This window comes from Hypanus sabinus, chromosome 2 (genome assembly GCF_030144855.1).
Source record: "Hypanus sabinus isolate sHypSab1 chromosome 2, sHypSab1.hap1, whole genome shotgun sequence".
NCBI lineage: Eukaryota > Metazoa > Chordata > Chondrichthyes > Myliobatiformes > Dasyatidae > Hypanus > Hypanus sabinus.
Window position 1 is genome coordinate 195,156,561 of NC_082707.1, and position 25,350 is coordinate 195,181,910.

The following is a 25,350-nucleotide window of genomic DNA, read 5'->3' on the forward strand; positions in this document are numbered from 1 at the left end:
TGTTATTTCTAGGAGGAAATTCATACTTTGAGAAAAGGAGAACATGAAAAGGCATACTTCTGCTCTGCTAGTAATGTAAATTAATAATTTGTATCATCATCAAAAGGAATTTGCAAGACTGAGTTTATCTGATGTACATCACAGTTAGTGGGCCACAAGAAAGATTGAACCAATTCTTGTAACAACTTCCAACTACCAAAGCAACACACACAAAACGCTGGAGAAACTTAGGAGGCCAGAGAACATTTATAGAAAAGAGTCACAGTCAACGTTTTGGGTCGAGACTCTTCTTCAGGTCCTGATGAAGTGTCTCGGCCTGAAATATTGACTATTTATTTCCACAGAAACTGCCTGACTTGCTGAGTTCCTCCAGCATTTTATGTATGTCGCTTTGGATTTCCAGCAGCTGTAGATTTTCGCATGTTCCAGCTACCATGTTGGTTTATGATGCAGAGAAAACCCTGACTTGATTACGTCTCCACAAAATCCTACAGCATTGAGATCAGGCTTCTGATTAAAAATATATAAATGTTAGCACTCACTGTTCTATGCACGAAAAGTAGAAAGAGGAATGAATGGAGAATTATTTTGTCCTGTTGAATTTACCTTTTGATCATGAATCTAAACTCAGCATCAACTAATAGGTTAAGTTTTTTTTCCTGTCTTGAAGAATACAATATTTATAAATTAACACTGTTTCACACTTTTATTCAAGGTCATTGTGTACCTGTGATCAGAGCTCAAAACTACTCTTTGTTTGTTGCAAATGAAGTCTGTCATGGGAATAGCAACTTGGCAAAAGGGTGTTCTACTTTTAAGCAAAGGATAGGAAATAAAAATTTGCCAACATACAGCTCTCAAAACATTTTTTAAAAAATGTTAATGTCTGTTAACTCATTATTCAGAGGGCATAGTTACAAATGTCCTGTTAGCTTGATTCTTTATACAGCTTTCCTCTTTCAATTAATTAACAAATAGGATCGTAAAATAAAACGAATTACCAATGCACCGAACAAGGGGATCATTAATAATTTATAAAACTGATAATTTGTTATCTCTTGCACCCAATAACTGTTCTTATCAGACAAGCCTGCTTGTTGTTCTAAACACACTGCATTTCATAACATATGGAAGCTAGCAAGTAAAACCTATTTGGCACATTTGTGTATTTGCTTTTTGCAACGACGTCCTTCTTCGGTGATCTACTGCGCTCATAACGTTTTTTTCAAATAACATAGTCCGTCAATGGTGACGGCGGGCATGCATTTGACCCACCGTCCCTGTGCTGGTTCTTTACTGAAGCAGCTCGCCCCAATCCTAATGCTGCTTCTTTTAACGTTAAATTAAAATTAAACATTCAGTCGAAAAGAGTAAAAAAAATAAGCATTACCATAACCAGAGCTGGGTTTTAACTCTTGCAAGACGTCAGACCTCCTTCCATCTCAAAGCTTTATCTAGTTGCTATTTTACTTCTTGTGACAGCGGCTCTTCCCCCTGCATGTTTAAAAAGCTGACAAATACCTGCCTATTCCCAGCTTTCCCAACAACGCTTCCTCTGCCATCGCGTTTCTAGGGACCTATAGCAACCGGAAGCTGGGTGGGAGGGGTAGTCGCTCCTCGGATGACGTCGACATTCGGCGCTGACAAGTGACGTCGACGGTGTTCCAGAACCACGAGCCGGGAACCATGGTAAGGCCGCCGCCGAATCGGTTGGTTGGGGTCGCTCATCTCCGGGTTGTTTCTGTGCTTTTTGGGGGCGAATCTTCCTCAAATGCGCTTAGGGGCCTCTGGGACCGAGCAGGTCTTTCGGCCCGCAATACTTGCTCCGAGCACGATGCTAAATAAAACGAAATCTCTCTTCCCCCTTCATAAAGTCATATCCCTCCATCGGCAGTCATACAGCTTTGAAACATGCTCTCTTGAACTGCACCCATTTCCTTTTCTTTTTTGTTATCCAAATCGTATTGATGTACTTGTCTCAACCATTTACACTGTCAGCTCTGACCATTCTCTGCGTGGAAAACGTCCCTCAGGTTCCTATTAAATCCCTCCCTTCTCACTTTAGAGTTTAAGAAATAAACACCTCTAGTTCTTGAGTCTCCAACGCCGTGGAAAAGTCTGCATTCCCTCTATATTTATCTGTCCGTTAACTACCTTGCCCTGTCTGCTAACCTTCCCACCCTTAGCGGTCTGTTTCAGGCACGCACCACTCTGCGTAGTACAAAACCTTGACTGTATGGCTCCTTCGAACTTTGCCTCTCTTACCTTAAATGCATGTCCTCACAACTTGATATTCGCACGCCTGGGAAAAAATTCTGACTGTCTTGCTTATCTATGCTTCATAATCTTGTAAACTTCCGTCAGGTCTCGCCTCCGCCTCTGCTGCTGTAGAAAAAGCAATCCAAATTTGGCCAATCACTGGCACTGAGAGCAGCAATAAAGGTCCTGTATCTCTGGAGGCCTTCACAGCTTCGTTCATCAGAATCAGGTTTATTACCACCAGCATGTGACGTGAAATTTGTTAACTTAGTTGTAGCAATTCAATGCAATGAAAAATATAGAAGAAAAAAATAATAGCGATAAGTAAACTTTATTCAGTATACTTTATACAGTATACGTATATTGAATAGATAAAAAATCATGCAAAAAACAGAAATGCTATATATTTTTTAAAAAAAGACTAATGTCCAAGGGTTCAATGTCCATTTAGGAATTGGGTGGTAGAGGGGAAGAAGCTGTTCCTGAATCATTGAGACTGTGCCTTCAGGCTTCTGTACCTCCTACCTGAGGGTAATAGTGAGAAAAGGGCATGCCCTGGGTACTTTGTAGGCTAATACCCAAGATGGAGCTGACTAAATTTACAACCCTCTGCAGCTTCTTTCGGTCCTGTGCCGTAGCCCCTCCATACCAGTGATGTAGCCTGTCAGATTGCTCTCTAAAGTAAAACTGTAGAAGTTTTTGAGTGTATTTGTTGATATACCAAATCTTGTCAAATTCCTAATAAAGTATAGTTGCTGTCTTGCCTTCTTTATAACTACATCAATATGTTGGGACCAGGTTAGATCTCTCAGAGATGTTGTTAGTAGCAACATACTTTTCACTACTGTCAGTCTTGAAAGTCCTGGGTGGAGACTTGGGAATACTGTTGCACACAGACATAGAAAGATTCTTCATTGCTGTTTCTGTATTAGTTTTGTTTTACCAATCAAGGTTGTTAGCCCTGGACCACTCTTAGTCTGTCTTCTACCCTTCAAGCTGGTTGGCATGGGTTGACCTACCAAGTGCCAAAGCACAGAGCTCTGACTCCAGCCAACAAAGCTTTTCGGGTCATTGAGGCACACAAGCCTACAAACCACGATCAGGTTGTCGTCTTGGAAGAACTTCTCGTAGCACATATCCTGCAGGAAGAATCCTGGTAAATGTTGTGCACCCTTTCTAAAGCCACCATGTCCTTTGTGTTCCAGAAATGCGCACATTATTCCATGTGTAGTCATATAACTGCAATTTACTTCCTGACTCTCATACTCAGTCCTCCCAACAGTGAAGGCAAGCATGCCTTTACCACCCTACCTGCTTGTATGGCTACTTTCTGTGAGCTACAGTACTGTGCAGAAGACTTGGGCAGAAATATATAACAAGGGTGCCTAAGACTTCTGCACAGTACTGTATTTGTCAACATAGAGTGGAGTGTGAATTTATAAATCTGGCAGGACCAACGGCTGTTGGGAATGGTCAGGGTGGAGCTCTGTACAAAGGGTGTGTGTTAGGTATCAGGTGTGGGGGCATGGCGCAGCTGTAGACACACCCAGCCCTGAGACACCAGACAAGGCCATTTGATTCCAAACAATTGATTTATTGATCATTATAGAATGCCTCTTGTGCTTCCCACTCCTTCCCCTTTTCCAAACCATGATTCACCCCCCTCCCTGCCCCCTTCCCACTCTCAGTCCACAATAGAGACTCATATCAGAATCAGATTTATCATCACTCACGTCATGAAATTTGATTTTTTTTTTGTGGCGGCAGTACGATGCAATTCATAAAATTACTACAGTACTGTGCAAAAGTTCTTCAGCACCCATATGTGCCTGTAGGAGCCATGTATCTGTTCTCTGTTTTGTATTCTGTTTTGCGTGTTTATTGTAACTAGTCACATTACTTGGGGTGTGGTAAAAGTGAAGAGAATAAGTTACATATTCTTGCTTATTTTGTTGCAGTTTATAGCTTGGGACAGGCAGAGTTCATATCTTTGCTGATCACTTAATATCACTTCAAGATTGTATGTTTGCTAATTGCTAATGAAGGATTGAAAAAAGGAATTTGAGTCTTTGGAACAATGATATTTTAGATGGAGATGTGTCATGCAACTATAACAACCCCATGGTGGTCTCAGGCTAGCGGCAATTGTTTTGATTTTGAATTAGTTTTGCTGCTACACTGCCTAAGACTGGATGTACTGGATTCCAAACCCCCTCTTTTTATCTTTCCCCGTTCCACTTTCCTAAATAATGTTTGGACCCTTTTCAGAGTGCATGTTGCCTTCTCATCTGCTGCCTCCAATTTTAAAATCAAATGTGGAGCTTGGGCTGTGTAGATTTTTCATGGAAGACCCGTCCGTGTTTGTGCCTGCGGTGAATTGGAGAAGATTCATGATGCCTTTTGTAACTACAAGAGATTCTGCACATGCTGGAAATTTTGAGCAACAAACAAAATGTTGGGGGAACTCACCAGGTCAAGCAGGATCTGTAGAAGGGGCTTAACAGTGAACATTTTGAGCCAAGGCCCTTAATCAGGACTGGAAAAGAAGGGGGCAGAAGCCAGAATAAAGTGGTGGTGGGGGTGGGGTGAGGGGCTGGGAATACAAGCTAGTGAGACCAGGAGAAGGGGGAATGATGTAAGAAGGTGGCAGGTGATAGGTGGAAGAGGTAAAGGACTGAAGAAGGATCCTAATGGGGAGGACAGTGGACCATGGAAAAAAGAGGAGGGGGAGAGCAGAGGGCGGTGATGGGCAAATAAGGAGAAGAAAGGGGGTGAGGAAGAAACCCATAATAGGGAATGAAAAAAAAGAAAGATGGGAGGGAGACATTACTGGAAATCAGAGAAATTAGATGTTTGTGCCATCATGCTTCTTGATGCTCAGAAATCTCTCACAAAGTGCCACTGGTGAGTACTGTGTGATCTATTTCAGTTGAGTTGATTTGAGGGCTTTGCTGATGAAAAGATTAAGCCTTCAAATCAAACCTGGGTTTCTGGCACCATTGACTTTACCAGCTGTCCTGTCTTTACTCTAGGAGAATATCACAGGATCTTTTATATTTATCAGATATTGCTTTGTTATCTATCTCAAAGGTCTTCAGGTCAGTGATTTATTTTAAGAGATACAGCACAGAAATAGGCCCTTCAGCCCATAGAATGTACACTAAATATTGACCAGCTATTTATATTCATCTTTAATCCCTTTTAATTATTTCCACACCCTTTTCACCCTATTCCCATGGCTCACTGTGCAGTTTAATCACTGGGTCCCATGCTAAAAGCAATTTACACTTGCTAATTAACCTACCAATCCACACTGCTACTGGGGAAGTTGTGCAAATTCCGGGAGAACAGCACCCAAGGTGAGCACTGAACCGGGGTCTCTGGCTCTGTGGCTGTACCAGTTAGTTGCACCCTGTCCTGTCTTTCTTCAAAACTAAAAGCTAGAAATAAGTTGCTAAGTATTTTGGTAACTGCAGAAAAGGAGATGGATCTGGTATCATTGTTAGCTGGTGTATGCATATAGAAAAGAGAATGGTGATGGATTTGAAGATGAGTGAGTGGAGAGACTGGTCTCTAATTACCATGATTTCTGAAGCCAAAACACTGTAGATGCTGGAAGTCTGAAATTATGGAAAATACTATCTTGTAATAGCATAATGCTATTACAACTCTGGAGTTTGGAGTTCAATCCAGCGTCCTCTGTAGGAAGTTTATCTGACCTTCTCCCAAGTGGATGGGTTTCTTCCAGGTATGGGTCATTTGGCACCGAGGGGGAGAGAGAGACTGAGGTAATGTTTAAGTCTGCTAACTTATTTCAATACTATAGTTTGGTAGAATTCTACTTTATTTTGGGACTGGTTATTCTCACTTTTCTAGTATTCAACTTATTCTCGCCTCTCCCACTTGTTTGATTCTTTTTTTCCCAGGGAAAAGCAAAGAAAACAAGAAAATATGCAACTATGAAGCGAATGATCAGTCTGCGTGATTCAAGAATGTAAGTTTTTAAATTAAGCTTGGGATGAAACTAAAAGATTAGACGGAGTAAATGGACCCCATTTCAATGTTATTGTGCTGCATTACTCTTTGAGGACTTTCTGTTTGGGAAGTGATATCCTTCACAGATTTTCTGTACTTTTTTTAAAATCTTATTGATCTTGTATGTAGCTGATCAGTGGCTTATCATACTATTAACGTTTGTTGTTATTTGCACGCAAGGAGTGATCTTTATTTCTTGATACACTTCAATATGTTCTGAAACCTAGCAAGTTAATGTTCTTGGTAAAGTGTCATAGACTGTAGACCCCATCTAATATGAGCCAAACTGTTATTTTGCCTTGTCCCATTGACCTGCACCTTGAACATTGCCCTCTCCTGTCCATGTACTTATCCAAACTTCTCTCGTGTTGAAATTGAACCCGCATCCACCACTTTCACTGGCAGCTCATTTCCACACTCATCTCCACCCTCTGAGTGAAGAAGTTCCCCCTTAGGCTCCCCCTTATATTTGTCACCTTTCACTCTTAACCTATGACCTCTGGTTCCAGTTTCTCCCATCTTCAGTAGAAAAAAGCCTGCTTACATTAACCCAATCTCTACCCCTCTTAATTTTGTATACCTCTATAAGACCTCTCCTTTTTCTACTGCATCCAAGGGAATAATGTCCTAACCTATTCAGTCTAGTCCATAATTCAGGTTTTTGTAAATATTCTCTGTACTCTTTTAATCTTATTGATCTCTTTCCCATTCAGAGGTGACCAGAACTGCACACATTACTCCAAATTTGGTCTCAGCTTCAACATAATATCCCAAATCCTGATCTCAGTACAGTGGATTCCTGTTAATGGGGCCATCAGTTAACTGGGGGAGCTTCATATTTGGGACAACTCTTAAAGAACAAAAAATAATCAAAAAAAAATAGCCAGGATTCCCTTAGTTTATTTGGGACACTATGCCACTTATTTTAGACAGGAGACAGTTGCCAGTGTCCACCTAGCTTCAGTCACATGCACTTGTGTGACCATTACACACTATGCTGCTCGTAGAGTGAAAGGTTTTTAAATGGAATCAGTTGCATGTGTTTGTGTTCAAAGAGTAGTTCTTTTTGTCATTGATATTTGGTGAGAAACCAACAGTAAGACAATTCAGAAATGTTTTAATCACTGCAGTTTCAAGCATTCAGGTTTTGAGCTAAAAGAGACGGCCAGGAATGAAAATAAAATTGTTTCTCTACTTCAACAAGTTAAGAGCTATGATGAATTTGAAGGAATTGGTAATCATCCTGAATGTTGTAATGAAAATGAAGATTTGGAGGACTCAATCATTGTATGCAGTCCATTATCTACACTAGGTGTCTTCACTGATTTTGTGCATTGACAGTCAATCAAAAGAACATGGCAGCATATAATGGATGAATTCCTGTATCGATAATGAATGGGACCAATGCACAGTTTTATAACAATGTAGTATTGGTAGCATTCTAATTTATTCTGTATTTCATTTAAATACATAACTTCATAATCAGGTTTAATATTACTGTCATGTGTTGTGAAATTTGTTTTGTGGCAGCAATACGTTTAAGTATGTAATAATAAACAATACATTACAATAAGTATAAGAAAGAATTATATTTTATAAGTAAAGCAAAAAGAGAGGGGAACAATTGAGGTAGTGTTCACAGGTTCAATGTTCGTTCAGAAATCTGACGAGGAAGGAAAGAAGCTGTTTCTGAAACGTTGAATATGTGCCTTCAGACTCCTGTACCATCCCCTTGCCGGTAGCAGTGAGGAGAGGGCATGTCCTGGGTGATGGATGCCTTATTGATGGATGCCATCTTTTTGAAGCATGGCCTTTTAAAGGTGTCATAGATACAGGGCAGGCAAGTGTCATGATGGAGCTGGCCAAGTTTAATAATTTCTGCAGCTTTTTCTAATCTTGTACATGATGTTGATGCAACCCATTAGAATGCTCTCCACGGTAAAATTTGCGAATGTCTTTAGTGACATAGCAAATCTCCTCAAACTCCTAATGAAATATAACTACGGTCGTGCCTTTGTAATTGCTTCGATATGTTGGGCCCAGGACAAATCCTCAGAGATGAACTTGGCCCAGGAACTTGAAACTGATCCCTCATCGAGGACTGCTGTGTGTTGAAACTGATCCCCCTTTCTGATCCCTCATTGAGGACTGTGTGTTGAAACTGGTCCCCCTTTCTGATCTCTCATCGAGGACTGTGTGTTGAAACTGATCCCCCTTTCTGACCCCTCGTCGAGGACTGCTGTGTGTTGAAACTGATCCCCCTTTCTGATCCCTCATCGAGGACTGCTGTGTGTTGAAACTGATCCCCCTTTCTGATCCCTCATCGAGGACTGCTGTGTGTTGCCTTGATTTCCCCTTCCTGAAGACCACAATCTATTCCTTGGTCTTCTGAAGTTGAGTGCAAAGTTGCTGCTGTGATGTTACTCAACCAGCTGATTGCCCCAGTATGTCTCCTCACCATCTGAAATACTGCCAACAGTTGTCATCGGCAAATCATTAGATGCCACTTGAACTGCCTAGCCAGTTGTAAAGTGGGTGTAGACAGAGTAGAGGCAAGGGCTAAGTATGCATCCTTGAGGGGCTTCAGTGTTGAATGTCAACGATTAGGAGATGTTATTTCCAATCTGTGGTCTCCCGGTGAGGAAACCAAGGATCCATTTGCAGAGGGAGGTATAAATGCCCATGTTTTGGAGCTTGTTGATTAGAACTTGTTAATTATGTGAATGTTGAGCTGTAATCAATAAGCAACAGCCTTACATAAGTATTACTATCATCCAGGTGATCCAATGCCGAGTGGAGAGTAAGATTGTAGACCTATTGTGGTGATGGGCAGATTGCAGCAGGTCCGCGTCCTTGGTTAGGCAGGTGTTGATTCTAGAGTTCGTTACTCAGTTAAATGGTGGTTGTCTTTTTTCATAACTTTTAAAGCTATTTCCATGAAACTTCGGCTAACTGTTACAGCTGCTTAATTGGGCCAAAATCTACTTATCCCAATGTGTTCCCATTAACCAGAATCTGCTATACCTTGATTTATGTAGGCCACTGTGCCAGAAGCTCTCTTTACGACCCAATCTACCTGTGTCTCCCCTTTAAAGGAATTATTGATCTGTGTTAGCTTTCTAGACACAGCAGCTTAACCTGACATAAATGTGTTAAGGCATTGATTTGTAAGTTACTGTTTTATTCTCAAAAAAACATTAATAAATTCCCACAAATCACAAAACCCTTCAGGAGATGGTTGCTGCTGTTTTTCACAATAAATTTGTTTTATTTCAGAAAAGAAAGTGAGAGAGCAAAACCTAAGAAGATGAAGAAAGAGGATCCCAGTGCCTTGAAAGTAAAAGAAGTGTACGTTTCACATTGGAATTTCAAGATTATAAATTTTAAAGTAATATCTTGATTAATATTAGAGGGGTGCTTGTGAAATATTTTTCTGCTGTCTAAAAGCTGTGATAGTACTGAGAGCATGCAGTGATGCAGCAGATCTGGATGGTCAAGTATTGGCTTATCCCTTCATCTGCACTTGGATCATCAGGGCTCTACGCCAGAAAATTCTGTACATCTACACCTCCATTGGAAACTCCGTGGCAAGTGATATAGTGCACACTACAAAGCAGCATATAGCATTCATGCGTCATCATTTAAAATGGTGGCAGACAATGTCATTTCCATTAGCAAACCAAACAAAAATAGAAAATTCTAGGAGTACTCACCGGGTCAGACAGCATCTGTGGAAAGGGAAATAGAGTCAGCGTTACGGGCGAAAGAACCTTTGTCCAATTTTTAAATGTGCAGTCTTTTATTTTTCCCGCAGAGTTGGGAACAAGAAAGTGTAGGTTTAAGGTGAGGGGGGGAGAAATTTAATAGGAATTCAAGGGGCAGCTTTTTTTTTCCATGTAAAGATTGGTCAGTACATGGAATTGGCTGCCAGAGGAAGTGGTTGAGCTACTTACACTATCAATGTTTGAAAGGTAATTGGACAGGTACATGAATAGGAAAGGTTCATGGCGATATGGGACCCGCATAGTTTGGCATTTTTGTCAAGGTGGGCTAGTTGGGCCTGTCCAGTTCTGTATAACTCTTAATTAGCGTGGGGCAGAATCTTTTATGTCTGACATTTTACCATTTGTGGGGGTGGGGGAGTGTTGGGGTCCCATTGGCCAGAAAATGGATCACCAACTCCAAAGCCTTTCAACCATCTACATGGTCAAATCAATACTATAATGGAATACACTTGAATGTATTTATAAGTGCAGCTCCAGCAGTACTCCAGTAGTTGCCCTGAATGACGTCAATCTGCCCAGTGGCATTTTGTGCAGATGCTGTTATCTCACATCTCCAGGGACTGGAGTTTGATCCTGACTTTGGGTGCTGTTTGTGTAGAGTTTGCAAGTTTTCCCTGTAACACAGCAGAGTTCAATTTCGTGTTCAGATTTCCTATTGTGTCCCAAAGATCACCAGGTAGCTTAATTGATTACCTTCTGGGCAAGTGATAAGAGAACCAAAAGAAGTTGATGAGCACGTGAGAGGGAAAAATAGTGGGGAAGAGGGATAATATTGCTTGGTTGGGAGCAGGGAATGAGCAGAGTTACACAAATTGAACCTCACTGCTACGTAATCTATGAGATAACTAGGCACAGGTGAACGCAACCATCTGTGTGTTCACTTCCAAGTTGTGCACTTTTATGACTTACAAAAAGATCATGTTCCCTCTGCTCTAGGAACTTCCATTAGAATTGTAAGAATTATGTCAACCAGATTGCCTTCTGCATAGGCATCAGAAGTAGTTTTTGGCTACTAATCAGTGTTGCATCCTGGAATCAGTTTCCCATTTAAGATTAAGATGAGCTTTATTTGTCACATGTACATTGAAACATGAAGTGAAATGCATCATTTGTATCAAATCAAATCAGTGTCGATTGCACTCGGGGGAGCCCACAATTGTCGCATGCTTCCTGGTGCCTACATAGCATTACAACTCTCACAAACCCAACTGTATGTCTTCGGAAACTGGAGTTCCCAGCGGAAACGCATGTGGTCACGGAGAAGCTTTTTACAGACTGCAGGGGGATTCAAACCCTGATCACTACCATGTTGACCTTTTATTGACAAGTGAAATGCAGAAAACAAAAGATGGTCATTTCTGCACACTTGCCAATATCTGTACACATATATATGTGCGGTGAAATTTGACCAGGGTGGCAATGTATATGAGCCGTATCTGATTAAAAACTGTGCTGAGTATCATGGCACCCATTTGGTGGGAATATTTATGCTGAAAAGCTGAAAACTCATACTTAGTTTCCAAACATATTTTAAAACATCTTTGAAAGATATAATACTAGTGTCTAATGAAATTATGCCTAATGTAAAATTTAGATATAAAAATTAAATAACTTATCTTGTATTTTCTCCAGGGTGAAGTATCCTTCTTGTCTGTTCTTCCAATATAACACACAGCTGGGTCCTCCCTATTACATCTTGGTTGATACCAATTTCATCAATTTCTCTATCAAAGCCAAGCTGGACATTGTGCAGTCTATGATGGATTGTTTATATGCAAAGTGTAAGTTCCTGACAATTATCCAGTTACTAATGTCTGTGAATGCAGTTATTCTAGAAATAATCAGTTCTTCAGAATCAAGTTTATTATCACTGGCATGTGCCATGAACTTTGTTAATTTAGCAGCAGCAGTTCAATGCAATACATAATATAGAAGAAGAAAATAATAAATTACAGTATATGTATACTGAATAGATTAAAATTTGTGCAAAAAACAAATAATATATATTTAAAAAGTGAGGTAGTGTTCAGGGGTTCAATGTCCATTTAGGAATCGGGTGGCCGTGGGGAAGAAGCTGTTCCTGAACCACTGAGTGTGTGCCTTCAGGCTTCTGTACCTCCTACCTGATGGTAACAGTGAGAAAAGGGCATGCCCTGGGTGCTGGAGGTCCTTAATAATGAACGCTGCCTTTCTGACACTGCTCCTTAAAGATGTCCTAGGTACTTTGTAGGCTAGTACCCAAGATGGATCTGACTAAATTTACAACCCTTTGCAGCTTCTTTTGGACCTGTGCTGTAGCCCCCCCCACCCATACCAGACAGTGATGCGGCCTGTCAGAATGCTCTCCACTGTACATCTATTATCTATTGAAGTTTTTGAGTGTATTTGTTGACATACCAGATTTCTTCAAACACCTAATTAGGTATAGTCGCTGTCTTGCCTTCGTTATAACTGCATCGATATGTTGGGACCAGGTTAGGTCCTCCGAGATCTTGACACTGAGGAACTTGAAATTGCTCACTCTCTCCACTTCTGATCCCTCTATGAGGATTGATATGTGTTCTTTCATCTTACCCTTCCTGAAATCCACAATCAATTCTTTCGTCTTACTGACATTGAGTTGCTGTGACACCACTTCTCTAGTTGGCATATCTCACTCCTGTCTGGCCTCTTGTCACCACCTGAGATTCTACCAACAATGGTTGTATCATCAGGAAATTTATAGATGGTATTTGAGCTATGCCTACCACACCATTATGGGTATAGAGAGAGAGTAGAGCAGTGGGCTAAGCACACACCAGTGTTGATCATCAGTGAGGAGGAGATATTATCACCAATCTGCACGGATTGTGGTCTTCTGGTTAGGAAGTGAAGAATCCAATTGCAGAGGGAGGTACAGAGGCTCAGATTCTGCAATTACTCAATCAGGATTGTGGGAATGATGGTATTAAATGCTGAGCGATAGTCAATGAACAGCATCCTGACATAGGTGTTTGTGTTGTCCAGGTGGTCTAAGGCCTTGTGAAGAGCCATTGAGATTGCATCTGCCATTGACCTAATGTGGCGATAGGCAAATTGCAATGGGTCCAGGTCCTTGCTGAGGCAGGAGTTCAGTCTAGTTCATAACCAACCTTTCAAAGCATTTCATTGCTGTACATATGAGTGCTACTGGGCAATAGTCATTAAGGCAGCTCACATTATTCTTCTTAGGCACTGGTATAATTGTTGCCTTTTCGAAGTAAGTGGGAACTTCTGCCAGTAGCAGTGAGCGGTTGAAAATGTCCTTGAATACTCCCGCCTGTTGGTTGGCACAGGTATTCAAAGCCTTACTGGGTACTCCATCAGAACCTTGTGTCTTGCGAGGGTTCATCTTCTTTAAAGACAGCCTAACATCGGCCTCTGAGACAGATCACACAGTCATCAGGTGCAGCAGGGATCTTCACAACTGTAGTTATTTTCTCCCTTTCAAAGTGGGCATAGAAGGCGTTGAGTTCATCTGGTAGTGACACATCGCTGCCATCATGCTATTGGGTTCCGCTTTGTAGGAAGTAACGTCTTGCAAATCCTGCCAGAGCTGTCGTACATCTGATGTCGCCTCGGACATCATTCGTAATTGTCTCCTTGCCCTTGAAATGGCCCTCTGCAAATCATACCTGGTTTTCTGGTACAGACCTGGGTCGCCAGCTTAGAACACCACATGTTTAGCCTTCTGCAGATGATGTACCTCCTAGTTCATCTTACCCAACACCTATACCTGGCCAGGAGGACTGTTCTATTGGTTCAGTTGTCCTCTCTGCATTAATATGGCTTGACCTGCTGGATATTTCCTACAGCTCCATATTTCTGTCATCTGTCTAGATACCATATCCGATGCGGACATTGATGACCATGATTTTCCATACAGACCTACCCCTTATTCTTTGGATGACTTCCATTTGCTTGATGTGTAGCTACCTGGCTAGGCTTTTGATGTACATAAGCCGAGGTCCTCCTCCAGGTTTGTTCCCCTCGATCTTTCCAGAGAGTATGAGTGTTTCTACTTCATCTTTCTGCATGATGTGTCCTAGGAATCTGAGTTGTCTTTCTCTTGTTGTTAGTAGGAGTGATCTAACTGCCTGGGCTCTTCTGAGAACTTCTTCATTTGATGTGTGTGGTCCATGATATTTTTAACATTCTCCTGTAGAACCATAACTCAGCTGTTTCTAGTCTCTTTTCCATTGCTGGGGAGATGGTCCAGCGTTCACTTCCATAAGTCAGGGTAGAATAAACGTAGCACTGCAGTATTCTGTTTTTAGTGTACATGCTCATCTTTCTGTCTGTTAATATGGTCTTCATTTTCTGGAAAGCTTCTTTCGCCATTGCTGTTCTGTATTTGAGATCTCTATTTCACAGCTTTTGTTTTCCTTTGTTTAACTACCTTAATTTCACAGTTTTAACGTTCCTTTGTGCATGTCTAATCATGCTGTCCCTTGTGCACTGTCATTCGCCAATTGAAAATTCTGGCCTCAATTCATCAGAGATGATCTCATTGTCCTAACTGTGTTTTCCTGGAGTCTTTTACATTTTAACATAGGCTTTTTTAGATCATCCTTCCCTGACAGTATGAGATTGAAACCTGGCAGCAGGGGGAGAGGTGGCACTTGGGATGTACTTTGAATTGCTATTTGAATTTCTGATTGCAAGACAAGGAAATTACAAGAACACACAAACAAGATCAAGTTACTTAATTCTTTTATTTTTGCTATTTCCTTCCTTCCCTTTTTCCCAGTCTGTTCATTCTCTTTGGTAACAAAGTTGAGATATAGTGCTGTAGCACTTTATTTAAGGTACTGTTATGAGTACAGTTTACTTCTGGAATCACTTGTTCTAATAGCCTTAATTTTTCAAAACTTAACACTGTCGTGTGCACTCCCATTGCCAAATATAGAAACTTCAGTTCCTGTAAACAACTATGTCAAGTAATTCATCTTTGTTTTTGTCATCTAAACTTGTGCATAAGAAAGAGTGCAACTTGATAGCATTTGGATTTAACAGAATGGACATCAACCAATGTGCAAAAGACAACAAACTGCAAATGCACAGTAGAAAAAAAGAAATAATAAATATAAATAAATAAATAAATAAATGGATGCATGAATGAATGAATGAATAAATAAATAAGCAATCAATATCAAGAACATGAGATGAAGAGTCCTTGAAAGTGAGTTGATAGGTTGTGGGAACAGTTCAGTGATGGGGCAAGTGAAGTTATGCAGTTATCCCCTCTGGTTCAAGTGCCTGATAGTTGAGGAATAATAACTGTTTCTGAACCTAGTGGTGAGAGTCCTGAAGCTCTTGTCCCTTCTTCCTGATGGCAGCAATGACTGTCCACTACTTCTTGTAGGATTTTTCGTTCAAGGGCATTAGTGTTCCCATACCATGCTGTGGTGCAACCTGTCAGTATATTCTGCACCACACATGTATAGAAGTTTGTCAAAGTTTTGGATGCCATGCCAAATCTTTGCAAACTCCTAAGGATGTAGAGGCACTGCTGTGCTTTCTTCACAATTGCACTCAGGTGCTGGGGCCAAGACAGGTCCTCCAAAATGATAACACAGAGGAATTTAAAGATGCTGACCCTCTCCCCCTCTGATCTCCGATGAGGAGTAGTTCATGGACCTCCAGTCTCCTCTTCCTGAAGTCAGTTATCAATTCCTTAGTCTTGCTGACATTGATTAAAAGGTTAGTGTTAATTTCCATTTGTAATGCAATACCACAAGACGTTGTTATCTCCAGGTGCATAAAATGCAGCATAGGCAATATCAACATGTGGGATGATTAATTGCCAAATGACATTTGCATCGCCTGAGCTTTTCCTAAATTATACATGGCACGTGGAGATTTGTTACCTGCTCTTCATTGCCCTTTAGAAGGTGGAAGTGAACCTCCTCCTACTAAGTGTCTGATCATCTCTCTTTTAAGGCATTGTTATCATTGAGACTCTCAGCAATAACCTATTCATCACTATTAGCAGAAATTTAAAAGATCAGTTATTATCAACATTATCAAGTTTGCATATTTGTTTCATAATTCAGGTGTCTGGATAATATTTCAGCAACATAGCCACCCTGCCACCATTCCCATTGATGTGGTGGAAATTACAGGCAATTTTTATATTTAACTCAAGACTTTATCCCTTCATTCTCTCAATATTTTTGCCATGCTTTGTTTCTTGCCCTCTCACTGTGTTTTTATCTATATTTCATGGTTTGTGTCCATCATATTTCACTGCATTAAAGCTCTGCAAGCCTGCTGCATCTAGTTGTGAGTTGTGGTAGATAATTAAACATTTAACAAATGAGGAATTTTCAAGAACATGCATATCTGCATGGATAGTGAGGGATAGTAGATGAATATAAATGAAAGGACCAAAGCATTCACTGTTACTTCAAGCCGCAGGTGCCGGGTGGGTGAGGGTTTCAGTTTCTTTGAGATTCCTGTGGTCATGGAAGCTGCTCGTCAGTAATTCAATCCACTTACTCCATAAATGACTGAGAGCACTAGATACAGTAGAAGCTATTATATCCAGCTAATACTAAAGGCCTGACCTCTAGAATTAGTTATGTCTCTGGTCAAATTGTTCCAGTACAGTAATGACTTTTGACACTTGCATTACAACATTATGAGAGCTAACGTGATGACCAGCATACTTAAAAAGTGCTGAAAGAAATTCATTGGCATACAGTGGGCAAAGATCAGTTGGATAAAGGGAAAGCAGAAAATCAAAATTGTACTGAAAAAGGATGGCATCTACTGTAAGAATCCAAATCCAAAGGCTAAGAAACTTACATATTTGGATGCCACAAACATAAATACAAAACAATGGAGACACAAGGATCAGCATGCAAGGGTGGAGAGGAGATGTAATTGTTTACTGTGAACAAAATTGTTTCATATCTGAGTTGGATGTGAAGCATTTGCACAAAATTAGAATATTACTTATTTTATGATGCATATCGTGGGGAAAGCTCTTCAGATGAATGAGAATAAATTGAAGAATATATGTTAAAAATCTCGGAATTTTTTTTCCAGGTACTCCCTGTATTACTGACTGTGTGATGGCAGAAATTGAGAAACTGGGGCAGAAATACAGAGTTGCACTCAGGTAAAACAACTTCTGAAGCAGGTTTATCCGGCTAGGCGGCTATCAGTTCAGTTCTCCTGTCTCAACGACATGCTTTTCCCTGCTTCTCTTCTCCACCCTGCTACCACCAACTTCTGACTTGTCAAACTGCATTAGTGAATGATTCCAAGCAAATGAAAAATATCTCACAGTTCAAGGATGTTCTTGCTATAAGCTTGCGTATAAAGAACTAACAGCATGCCTTTGTTGTTTGAAATTCAAATCAGGGACCATGTCTGTTACAGTGGGCAAATATCCTTGTAACCTGCCAAGCTTGTGCAGGTTCAAACTAGTTATTCCAGTGGTGCTTCTGAACAGCTCAGATCTGTGTTGAGCAACTTTTTCCAGTTGGAACTTGAAGTGTAGAGCTGGCTTAATCCCCTTGTTACAGCCCACCAGAGCAATGGTACCATTTGATATAACGGGATCAGGTGGCAGAGAAACAGGATAACTGCTGGCCATTTAAAAAAGCTCAAGAACCTTAATTTTAAACACTAATAGACCACTATTTTCTTTTAAAAATCTGTTGGATCCTGATGTTTTTGCGACCCAAAGGGTCTTCGGAAGTCAAAGAATGAGACATAAAACTTGTTGCTTACAGTTGTTTTATTAAATGTTATAAATGCAGTGAAGAAGAAAGGAGAAGAAGCATGACAAGAGAGAACAAAGGAAAAGAAGAGAGACTAGAAAGTAGTGAGGTCTGCTCATACCAGAACGACTGATAACAGAAAATTCCATTGATAATAGTTAACCAATAAAATAATCCAGATAAAGTACAGTGCAAAATTCTTAGGCACCCTAGCTATATATATGTGCCTATGACTTTTGCACAGTACTATACATGTATATGGGTGATTATATAAAAACATAAACAAGCATAAGAAATTTAAACTACAAGAAAAAGAACAATTCTACACTCCAATCCAATATTACCCTTTATCTTAGCTTAGTTCCTCACATTCTATCCCTTCCATTGAAATTAGTGGTGAAGCAATCCTTGTAACAGGTCCAATGTGAAATGCTCTGTGGTTTTCCCAGTACAAATAAAAGGGAACTGCCTCAGTGTTATGATCTGACAGGAGTTCTTCAACAGCATACACTCAAAACAATAGCAAACCACTGACTACGACTTTGGGAACCACTGTGTTCGTATTGAAATCCCAATGTTGCTCTTGGTTTCCTGATAATTCCCTGCTAAATCTGTTATTTTGAACAAGAACTTCCTTTGTAACATATTGGCATATTGTTATTAATTAAAATTACTTTGTAAATGTAAGTTACAGATAAATTATAAACTAGATATAGATTAGTTACATGTACTTCGAAACAGACAATGAAATGCAACATTTGCATCAAATCAGGTCAGCGCTGGGCAGCCCACAAGTGTTGCCATGCTTGTGGCACTAACAAGCCTTGGCAGCGTAGCAGTTAGTGGGACGCTGTGACAGCTGGGGATTGGAGTTCTGAGTTCAATTCCCATGTCCTCTGTAAGGAGATTCTACATTCCTCTCTGTGAATACGTCGGTATCCTCTCACATTCTAAAGATGTACCGTTTAGTAGGTTAATTAGTCATTGTAAATCGTCCGGTGACAAGGTTAGTATTAAATGGGCTAGAACGACCTGTTCCACACTAAATTAAATTTACATAAATAGTATACCCATAACACACCAATGCTAAGCAAACATCTTTGGAAGTGAGAGGAAAGCAGAGCACCTGGGAGAAATGCATGAGGTCATGGGGGGGAATGTCCAAACTCCTTACAAACAGCAGCAAGAATTGAATCCCTATCTTACAGCTGTCACTGTAATAACATTACGCTAACTGCTATACTATTGTGCCATCCCTGTATTATCAATCAGGTGAAAGTTGTATGATCCATAATGCTTCTGGAAAAAGAGTAATTCACCCAGTAACTTGGGCAATACTCTTTCTACAACTATCCCGAATGACAATAGATTAGGTTTGCATTCATTCTGGGTACCATACCAGTCTGCAAAATAGCCTCTATATACTCCCATACAAAAGTAGTGGCAATTCAATATTGTGATCTACTCCAAGCTGATAGCCAAACTTTGCCAGCTTGGTATCAGCTCATCCCTCTGTAATTGGGCCTTGGACTTTCTGACTAAAGCACCCCAATCTGTTAAGTTAGACAACCTCTCCTCCTCCATTCTCACCCTGAATACCAGCGTGCCACAAGGCTGTGTGCTGAGCCCTCTTCTGTACTCCCTTTTCACCTATGACTGCATTCCTGTACATGGTTCTACTCCATAATCAAGTTCACAGACGGCACCACGGTGATTGGCCTGATCAGAGGGGATGACAAGACAGCCTACAGGGACGAGGTCCAGCACCTGGCCACGTGGTGTGCCGACAACAACCTGGCCCTTAACACCCAGAAGACCAAGGAGCTCATTGTGGACTTCAGGCATGCTAGGAGCCACACTCATGTCCCCATCTACATTAACGGTGTTGTAGTGGAGCATGTATCAAGTTTGAAATTCCTTGGTGTTCACATTTCCGATGATCTCACCTGGTCCCTGAACTCCTCCATCCTGATCAAAAAGGTGCAACAGCACCTTTATTTCCTGCGGAGCATCAAGAAAGCTCACCTCTGTCCCAGGATACTGATGGACTTTTACCGCTGTACCATTGAGGGCATACTCACCAACTGCATTGAGAGCATACTCTCAGTGTCGTATGGCAATTGTCCCATGTCGGACCACAAGCACTCTAGCGTGTGGTGAAAACAGCCCAGCGGATTATCGGCACCCATTGCCCACCATTGAGAACATCTACCATAAACGCGGCCTGGGCAGGGTGAAAAGCATTATCAAGGATGCATCTCACCCTAACCATGGACTTTTTCTTCTCCTCCAATCTGATAGGCGCTACAGGAGCCTAAACTCTTGCATCAGCAGGCACAGGAAGAGCTTCTTCCCTGAGGCTGTGACCCTGCTGAACCTCGCATCACGGCGCTAAGCAGTATTACACCCATATTGTACTGTCTCAGTACTTTTATATTTGTGTGCTGTACCACTTACTTTTTATTCACAGTTATTTTGTAAATAACACTATTCTTCTGCACTTCTGGTTAGATGCTAATTGCATTCATTGGCTTTTATCTGTACACAGCACAATGACAATAAAGTTGAATCTAATGTAATCTAATTTAAATTTACTACATATCAGATGCTTTGTCTCATTTCCGAAGTATGTAGTTGGGTTCTATCTACCTATAAGCTCTGAGGGTCTTCATGCTTCCTCGTTTGCTTGAATTGAAACTATTAATTCACGAACCAGGAAACTAAACCTAGGAAGAGCAACTACCTTGGTATCATGCCAGGCAGCATCTATAGGAAGAAGCACTGTCGGTGTTTCGGGCCGAGACCCTTTGTCAGGACTGACTGAAATGTCGACAGTGCTTCTTCCTATAGATGCTGCCGGGCCTGCTGTGTTGCACCAGCATTTTGTGTGTGTTGCTTGAATTTCCAGCATCTGCAGATTTCCTCGTGTTTACCTTGGTATCATTCCTTATTCCACAAGTTCCTTAATTTCCATCACTGCTAGATCACCCAATGCTTTGCTGTTATGTCTGAGTTTTAAATGTATGCAAAAATTCAAAGGCATCTAAAGGACTGAATACCAATAGTTCATTTTTAGTCATTCTACAAATATATGCTGTTATTTAAACAAGTAAAAGCAGCTTTTTGGGAAGATAGGAATCTCAGGTTTCCAAAAGGAGTGATCTGAAGCAAAAAGCAAAAAAATAAATTGTTGAATAAACATGTTAGTAGTATAGTCATAACATTATTACACTCTGCTCTGTCTACATTCCTAGAATAGCAAAGGATCCACGATTTGAACGGTTACCCTGCACACACAAAGGAACGTATGCTGATGATTGTCTTGTGCAAAGAGTCACACAGGTATGAAGTAAACATACTACAGTGAATATTTTATTTTGAACAGTTTTCTTTTGTTGAAACTAAGTTCAATAATCAGTAAAATTGTAGAACAGCTCTTTAGAAGAGTGGTCAAAACTCTCCTTTCACCCCATCCTTTCTCCAGTCACTGAAGTTTTCACCTCTTCACGTACAGTATGTAATTCATTTCTGAAAGCTAATTACTATTGCTCTCGCTGACAATGTATTCCACTCATAGAATAAAAATGCCATTCCTCTGATTCTTTGCTGTGACCTTAAATCTGTGTCTCCTGGGTACTGATCTTTCTACTTTTAGAAACATTTTCTGTTACTCTTATCCAATTAATGTTTTCTGAATGTTGCTCTCAAATTTCCTTTTGACCTTTTCTACTCTAAGAAGGCCAGCTCCTAGCTTGTCCTGTCTCTCCATGTAATTATGATTTGTCTTCCATGATACAATAGTAGATCTTCTTTGTAGTATTTCCAGAGTTTCATGTTTATCTGAGAAAAAGTGAGGTATGCATGGTCTGTGCCAACCCATTTACACTAAAGCTATATCAATCCCATTTTACTCATCCCTGATTCCCTTCACCTCTGCCAGATCCTACCACTCACCAACATTCACAAAGGGTGACTTAAAGTAGTCAGTGAACCTGTCAAAGCTCTATGACTTTGGGATGTGAGAGGAAACCCATACCATCACATAAAGAATTTGCAAACTCACCACACAGACAGCAACAGAGGTCAGGATTGAACCTGGATTGAGGCAACAGCCTCACTAGCTAAGCCACTGTTTAATGGTTACTATAACCAATGTCATCATCATTATGTGCCATGTCATATGACACAGGAAATTGTGGTTTCATGACCATGATTGTTCTTGGCAATTTTTTCTACATAAGTGGTTTGCCATTGCCTTCTTCTGGGCAGTGTCTTTACATGACAGGTAACCCTAGATATTATCAATACTCTTCGGAGACTGCCTGGCGTCAGCGGTGGCATAACCAGAATTTGGGATATGCACCATTTGCTCACACGACCATCCACCGCCTGCTCCATAGCTTCATGTTACCCTGATTGAGGGTCTAAGCAGGTGCTACACCTTGCCCAAGTGTGACTTGCAGGCTAGCGGAGGGAAGGAGCACCTTACTGCTCATTTGGTACAGACGTATCTCCACCCTGTCACCTGACTAACCGATATAAGCACTTTTTAATGCAGTCACGGATTAATCTAGTTTCTTGGATTTAAATGCCTCGTGAGCCATTGTGCAATTTCAGTTTGTGTGCCAAGTCAGTATTCTAAGCTGTTGGATATCAGTTTCACATGATTTTTATTTTAAATGGCAACCTACTTTTCATTTGCAGCATAAATGTTACATTGTAGCAACTGTGGACAGAGATCTTAAGAGGAGAATACGGAAAATTCCAGGTGTTCCTATTATGTACATCTCTAATCATAGGTAAGAACGTGGCTAGATGGAAAACAATCATGTGAAATTAGATTTCAGCTCACCTGTGTAGGAAATAGGTGGATGGAGAACAGTTTGTTGAAAGAACATGAAATTGGATATCAAACTCATAAGCCTGAATTATAGAATTGGAGTATTGTATTGATGGTGGCCATTGGGCTATTGACCAAGAATTTATTGTAATCCTATTTGACTTGTTGAATGTCATAACAATTTTTGGTTCCTGTTCTTCCAACCTCTGCTGCTCCATTTCTTTGTTTAATATTCATTCACAGCTTGAGTTTAGCCAATATTCAGCTGTCCTTGAAAGAAAGGAGTTCTAACTTTTCCTCTTGCAAGGTTTGGCTCACTGGTGATACTCTCACCTTTTAGTTAGGAGGGAATTGGTTCAAACATTGCTTAATCAACTTGTACCACAATACAGTCTGCAGCTCAGTATAGCACCTTTGCTAATACATCTCTTGTTCGTTGATAGCTTTGTTCTGAGGTTACTGTATCACCACAGTAGAAAACGTTTGATGAATTGTGTGATGGTAGGTCTTGTCTGTCTACTCAGAATAAACATGATCCCACCACATCATTATTTAAGACTTGCCCTTTAATTTCACATCATTTGTGGGGCCCAGTTGGGCCCAGAAATTGGCTTTCATGTTTCCCAGCCTCAGGGCAATAATTCAACAAAGGCAATAATGAAATTTCTGAAATTGTGAAATACTGTAATAAAGAGAATTATTTTTCATTTGCCTGTATGCTGGGTGGATTATATTAATAAATAGTTTAAGAACAACTGCTGTACAACTTGATTATTTTTCTTTCAGGTATAACATTGAACGAATGCCAGATGACTATGGCGCTCCAAGATTTTGAAAAGGCAATGATATTCTGGTTGCACCAAAAAACTATTTGTTTTACATTTTTCATGAAATGTTTGTTTTACGTTAAACCAAATTGCTAGTTTAAAACAGCTGCTTGTAATCTATGATAGGGCTAGTTAATGCATTTCTTCATCTGCCCTTCCAGTGTCCACCCTTCCCTCTTGAATATTTACGAATGATTCTTTCAGTAACATTGCATTTTCTTAAATTTCAAGGAGTCGTAACAGTGAGTAACACAATATTAAAATAAGCAGTGGAAGAGTTAAACTAAAATTGTGTTGATAATGTAGGTGTGAAAAATACAGTAAGTAAGTCTTTTCAGTTTTGCAGTATTGAAAAGTAAAACTGGTTATTAAGCAACCAGTGCCAACATAAAACTTTAAGCCCATGACATACACACTTAAGCAGACAAATTCAAGATCCACCAAAGAACAGGAGTGGACTCTTTGGTCCTCTTATCCAATCCAAAATAATTTTGTTAATAATCCATGTATGCATAAACATTAAAAAAGTAGGGATGGGCCATTTTCCTTCTTGTGCCTGCTTTGCCATCTAAGAAGATCTTTCACCTCCATTGCTGCTTTCCTCCATCAGTCCCATATCCTTAGACTCTAATTATCTAAAAATCTACTTTTAGGCATGTAGTATAGAATTGATAATAAATAGACAATAGCTTTGACCAGCAGGTAAGAAGTTTTCATTCTGACCCTTACAAATTGGTGACTTTATCAAATGTTAGACTTTGTACTAACTTGGGTATATTGTGTTTGATGCATGATAAAATTACCACCACTATTTCATAAACATGAGAAACTGCAAATGCTGGAAATCCAAACCAACACACACAAAATTGTGGAGCAACTCAGCAGGTTAGTCAGCACCTATGTAAGTGAATAAACAGTTGATGTTTCAGGCTGAGCCCTTCATGACTGAGAAGGAAGGAGGAAGACACTGCTATGTTCTTCCTTAATACTTGGTAGTTTTGCCATCTGTAACAGCAAAGCTTATTCAAGCTAAGAAGACTTGTAAGTGGGTTTGCCAATGGGTAATGAATTATTGGGGGTTGAGGCCTTGCAATAGAGATGTTTTGATTTGTTTTCATGCAGTGCTTCAAGAAGGTAATTGTGAAATGGAATAAGTTGACAAGCTAATTAATGTTATACGTGGAATGTAATAATATTTTTGAGATAATTATATGCTTCATCTATATTAAAGCTTACTGTTGATTTACTTTGACAATACAATGTTAAAATAAACACCTGTTTTATTTTGAATAAGATCATGTAACTTTTCCTCCAGCCCCTTTTCTCCTTTGAGGTTCATTGAGCAGGGGTTCTCAACCTGAGGGCCACAAACTCTTGGGTTAGTGGTCGGAGCCCTTGGCATGAAAAAGGTTGGGAATCCCTGCCCTGGGGGCTAATTACTTAAACAGAAGGGACACATTTGGAAAAAGCTTTTTTTTACTTGAATCTCTTATTTAATCTATGGAACCTGTAAGTAATTGTCCATCATGCAAACTACTGAATTCTCCTTTCTGTGGAACATATTTAGATATGGATTACCTACCCATTTATGACCTTAACAGTGTCAACCTTTCTCCTTTATGTCATTAATTTGAGCTGTTTGAGTAGTTCATTGCTGCACAGTTTATAGTTGTTGTAGGTCCACAGCAAAGCTGGTCATAAGAACTCCGGTAAAGGAAGTAGCATTTGGTCTGAACAAACCAGACTTAACTATTAGCTATGCGAAATAAAAGTGTTTTATGTGGTTTGCAATTGTTTTGTGTAGTTACTTAGTTTCTATACTGATAAACATTTTCTATGAATACAGAAAAAGA

General features: G+C 40.2%; 1 protein-coding gene across 1 annotated transcript; it reads left to right on the forward strand.

Moving 5' to 3' along the window:
• Nucleotides 1-1,635: 1,635 nt before the first annotated feature.
• On the forward strand, nucleotides 1,636-24,743 carry fcf1 (FCF1 rRNA-processing protein). Its single transcript, XM_059962165.1, has 8 exons — nucleotides 1,636-1,689; nucleotides 6,186-6,253; nucleotides 9,571-9,642; nucleotides 11,712-11,860; nucleotides 17,151-17,223; nucleotides 21,085-21,172; nucleotides 22,535-22,629; nucleotides 23,457-24,743. Exons 1-8 carry the CDS (start codon nucleotides 1,687-1,689, stop codon nucleotides 23,503-23,505), a joined length of 597 nt encoding a protein of 198 aa, XP_059818148.1. The 5' UTR covers nucleotides 1,636-1,686; the 3' UTR covers nucleotides 23,506-24,743.
• The last annotated feature ends 607 nt before the right edge of the window (nucleotides 24,744-25,350 follow it).

Coding starts and splice junctions, on each gene's coding strand:
- fcf1 (XM_059962165.1), top strand. Junction 6,254..9,570: donor AGTCTGCGTGATTCAAGAAT/GTAAGTTTTTAA, acceptor GTTTTATTTCAG/AAAAGAAAGTGAGAGAGCAA. Junction 11,861..17,150: donor GGATTGTTTATATGCAAAGT/GTAAGTTCCTGA, acceptor TTTTTTTTCCAG/GTACTCCCTGTATTACTGAC.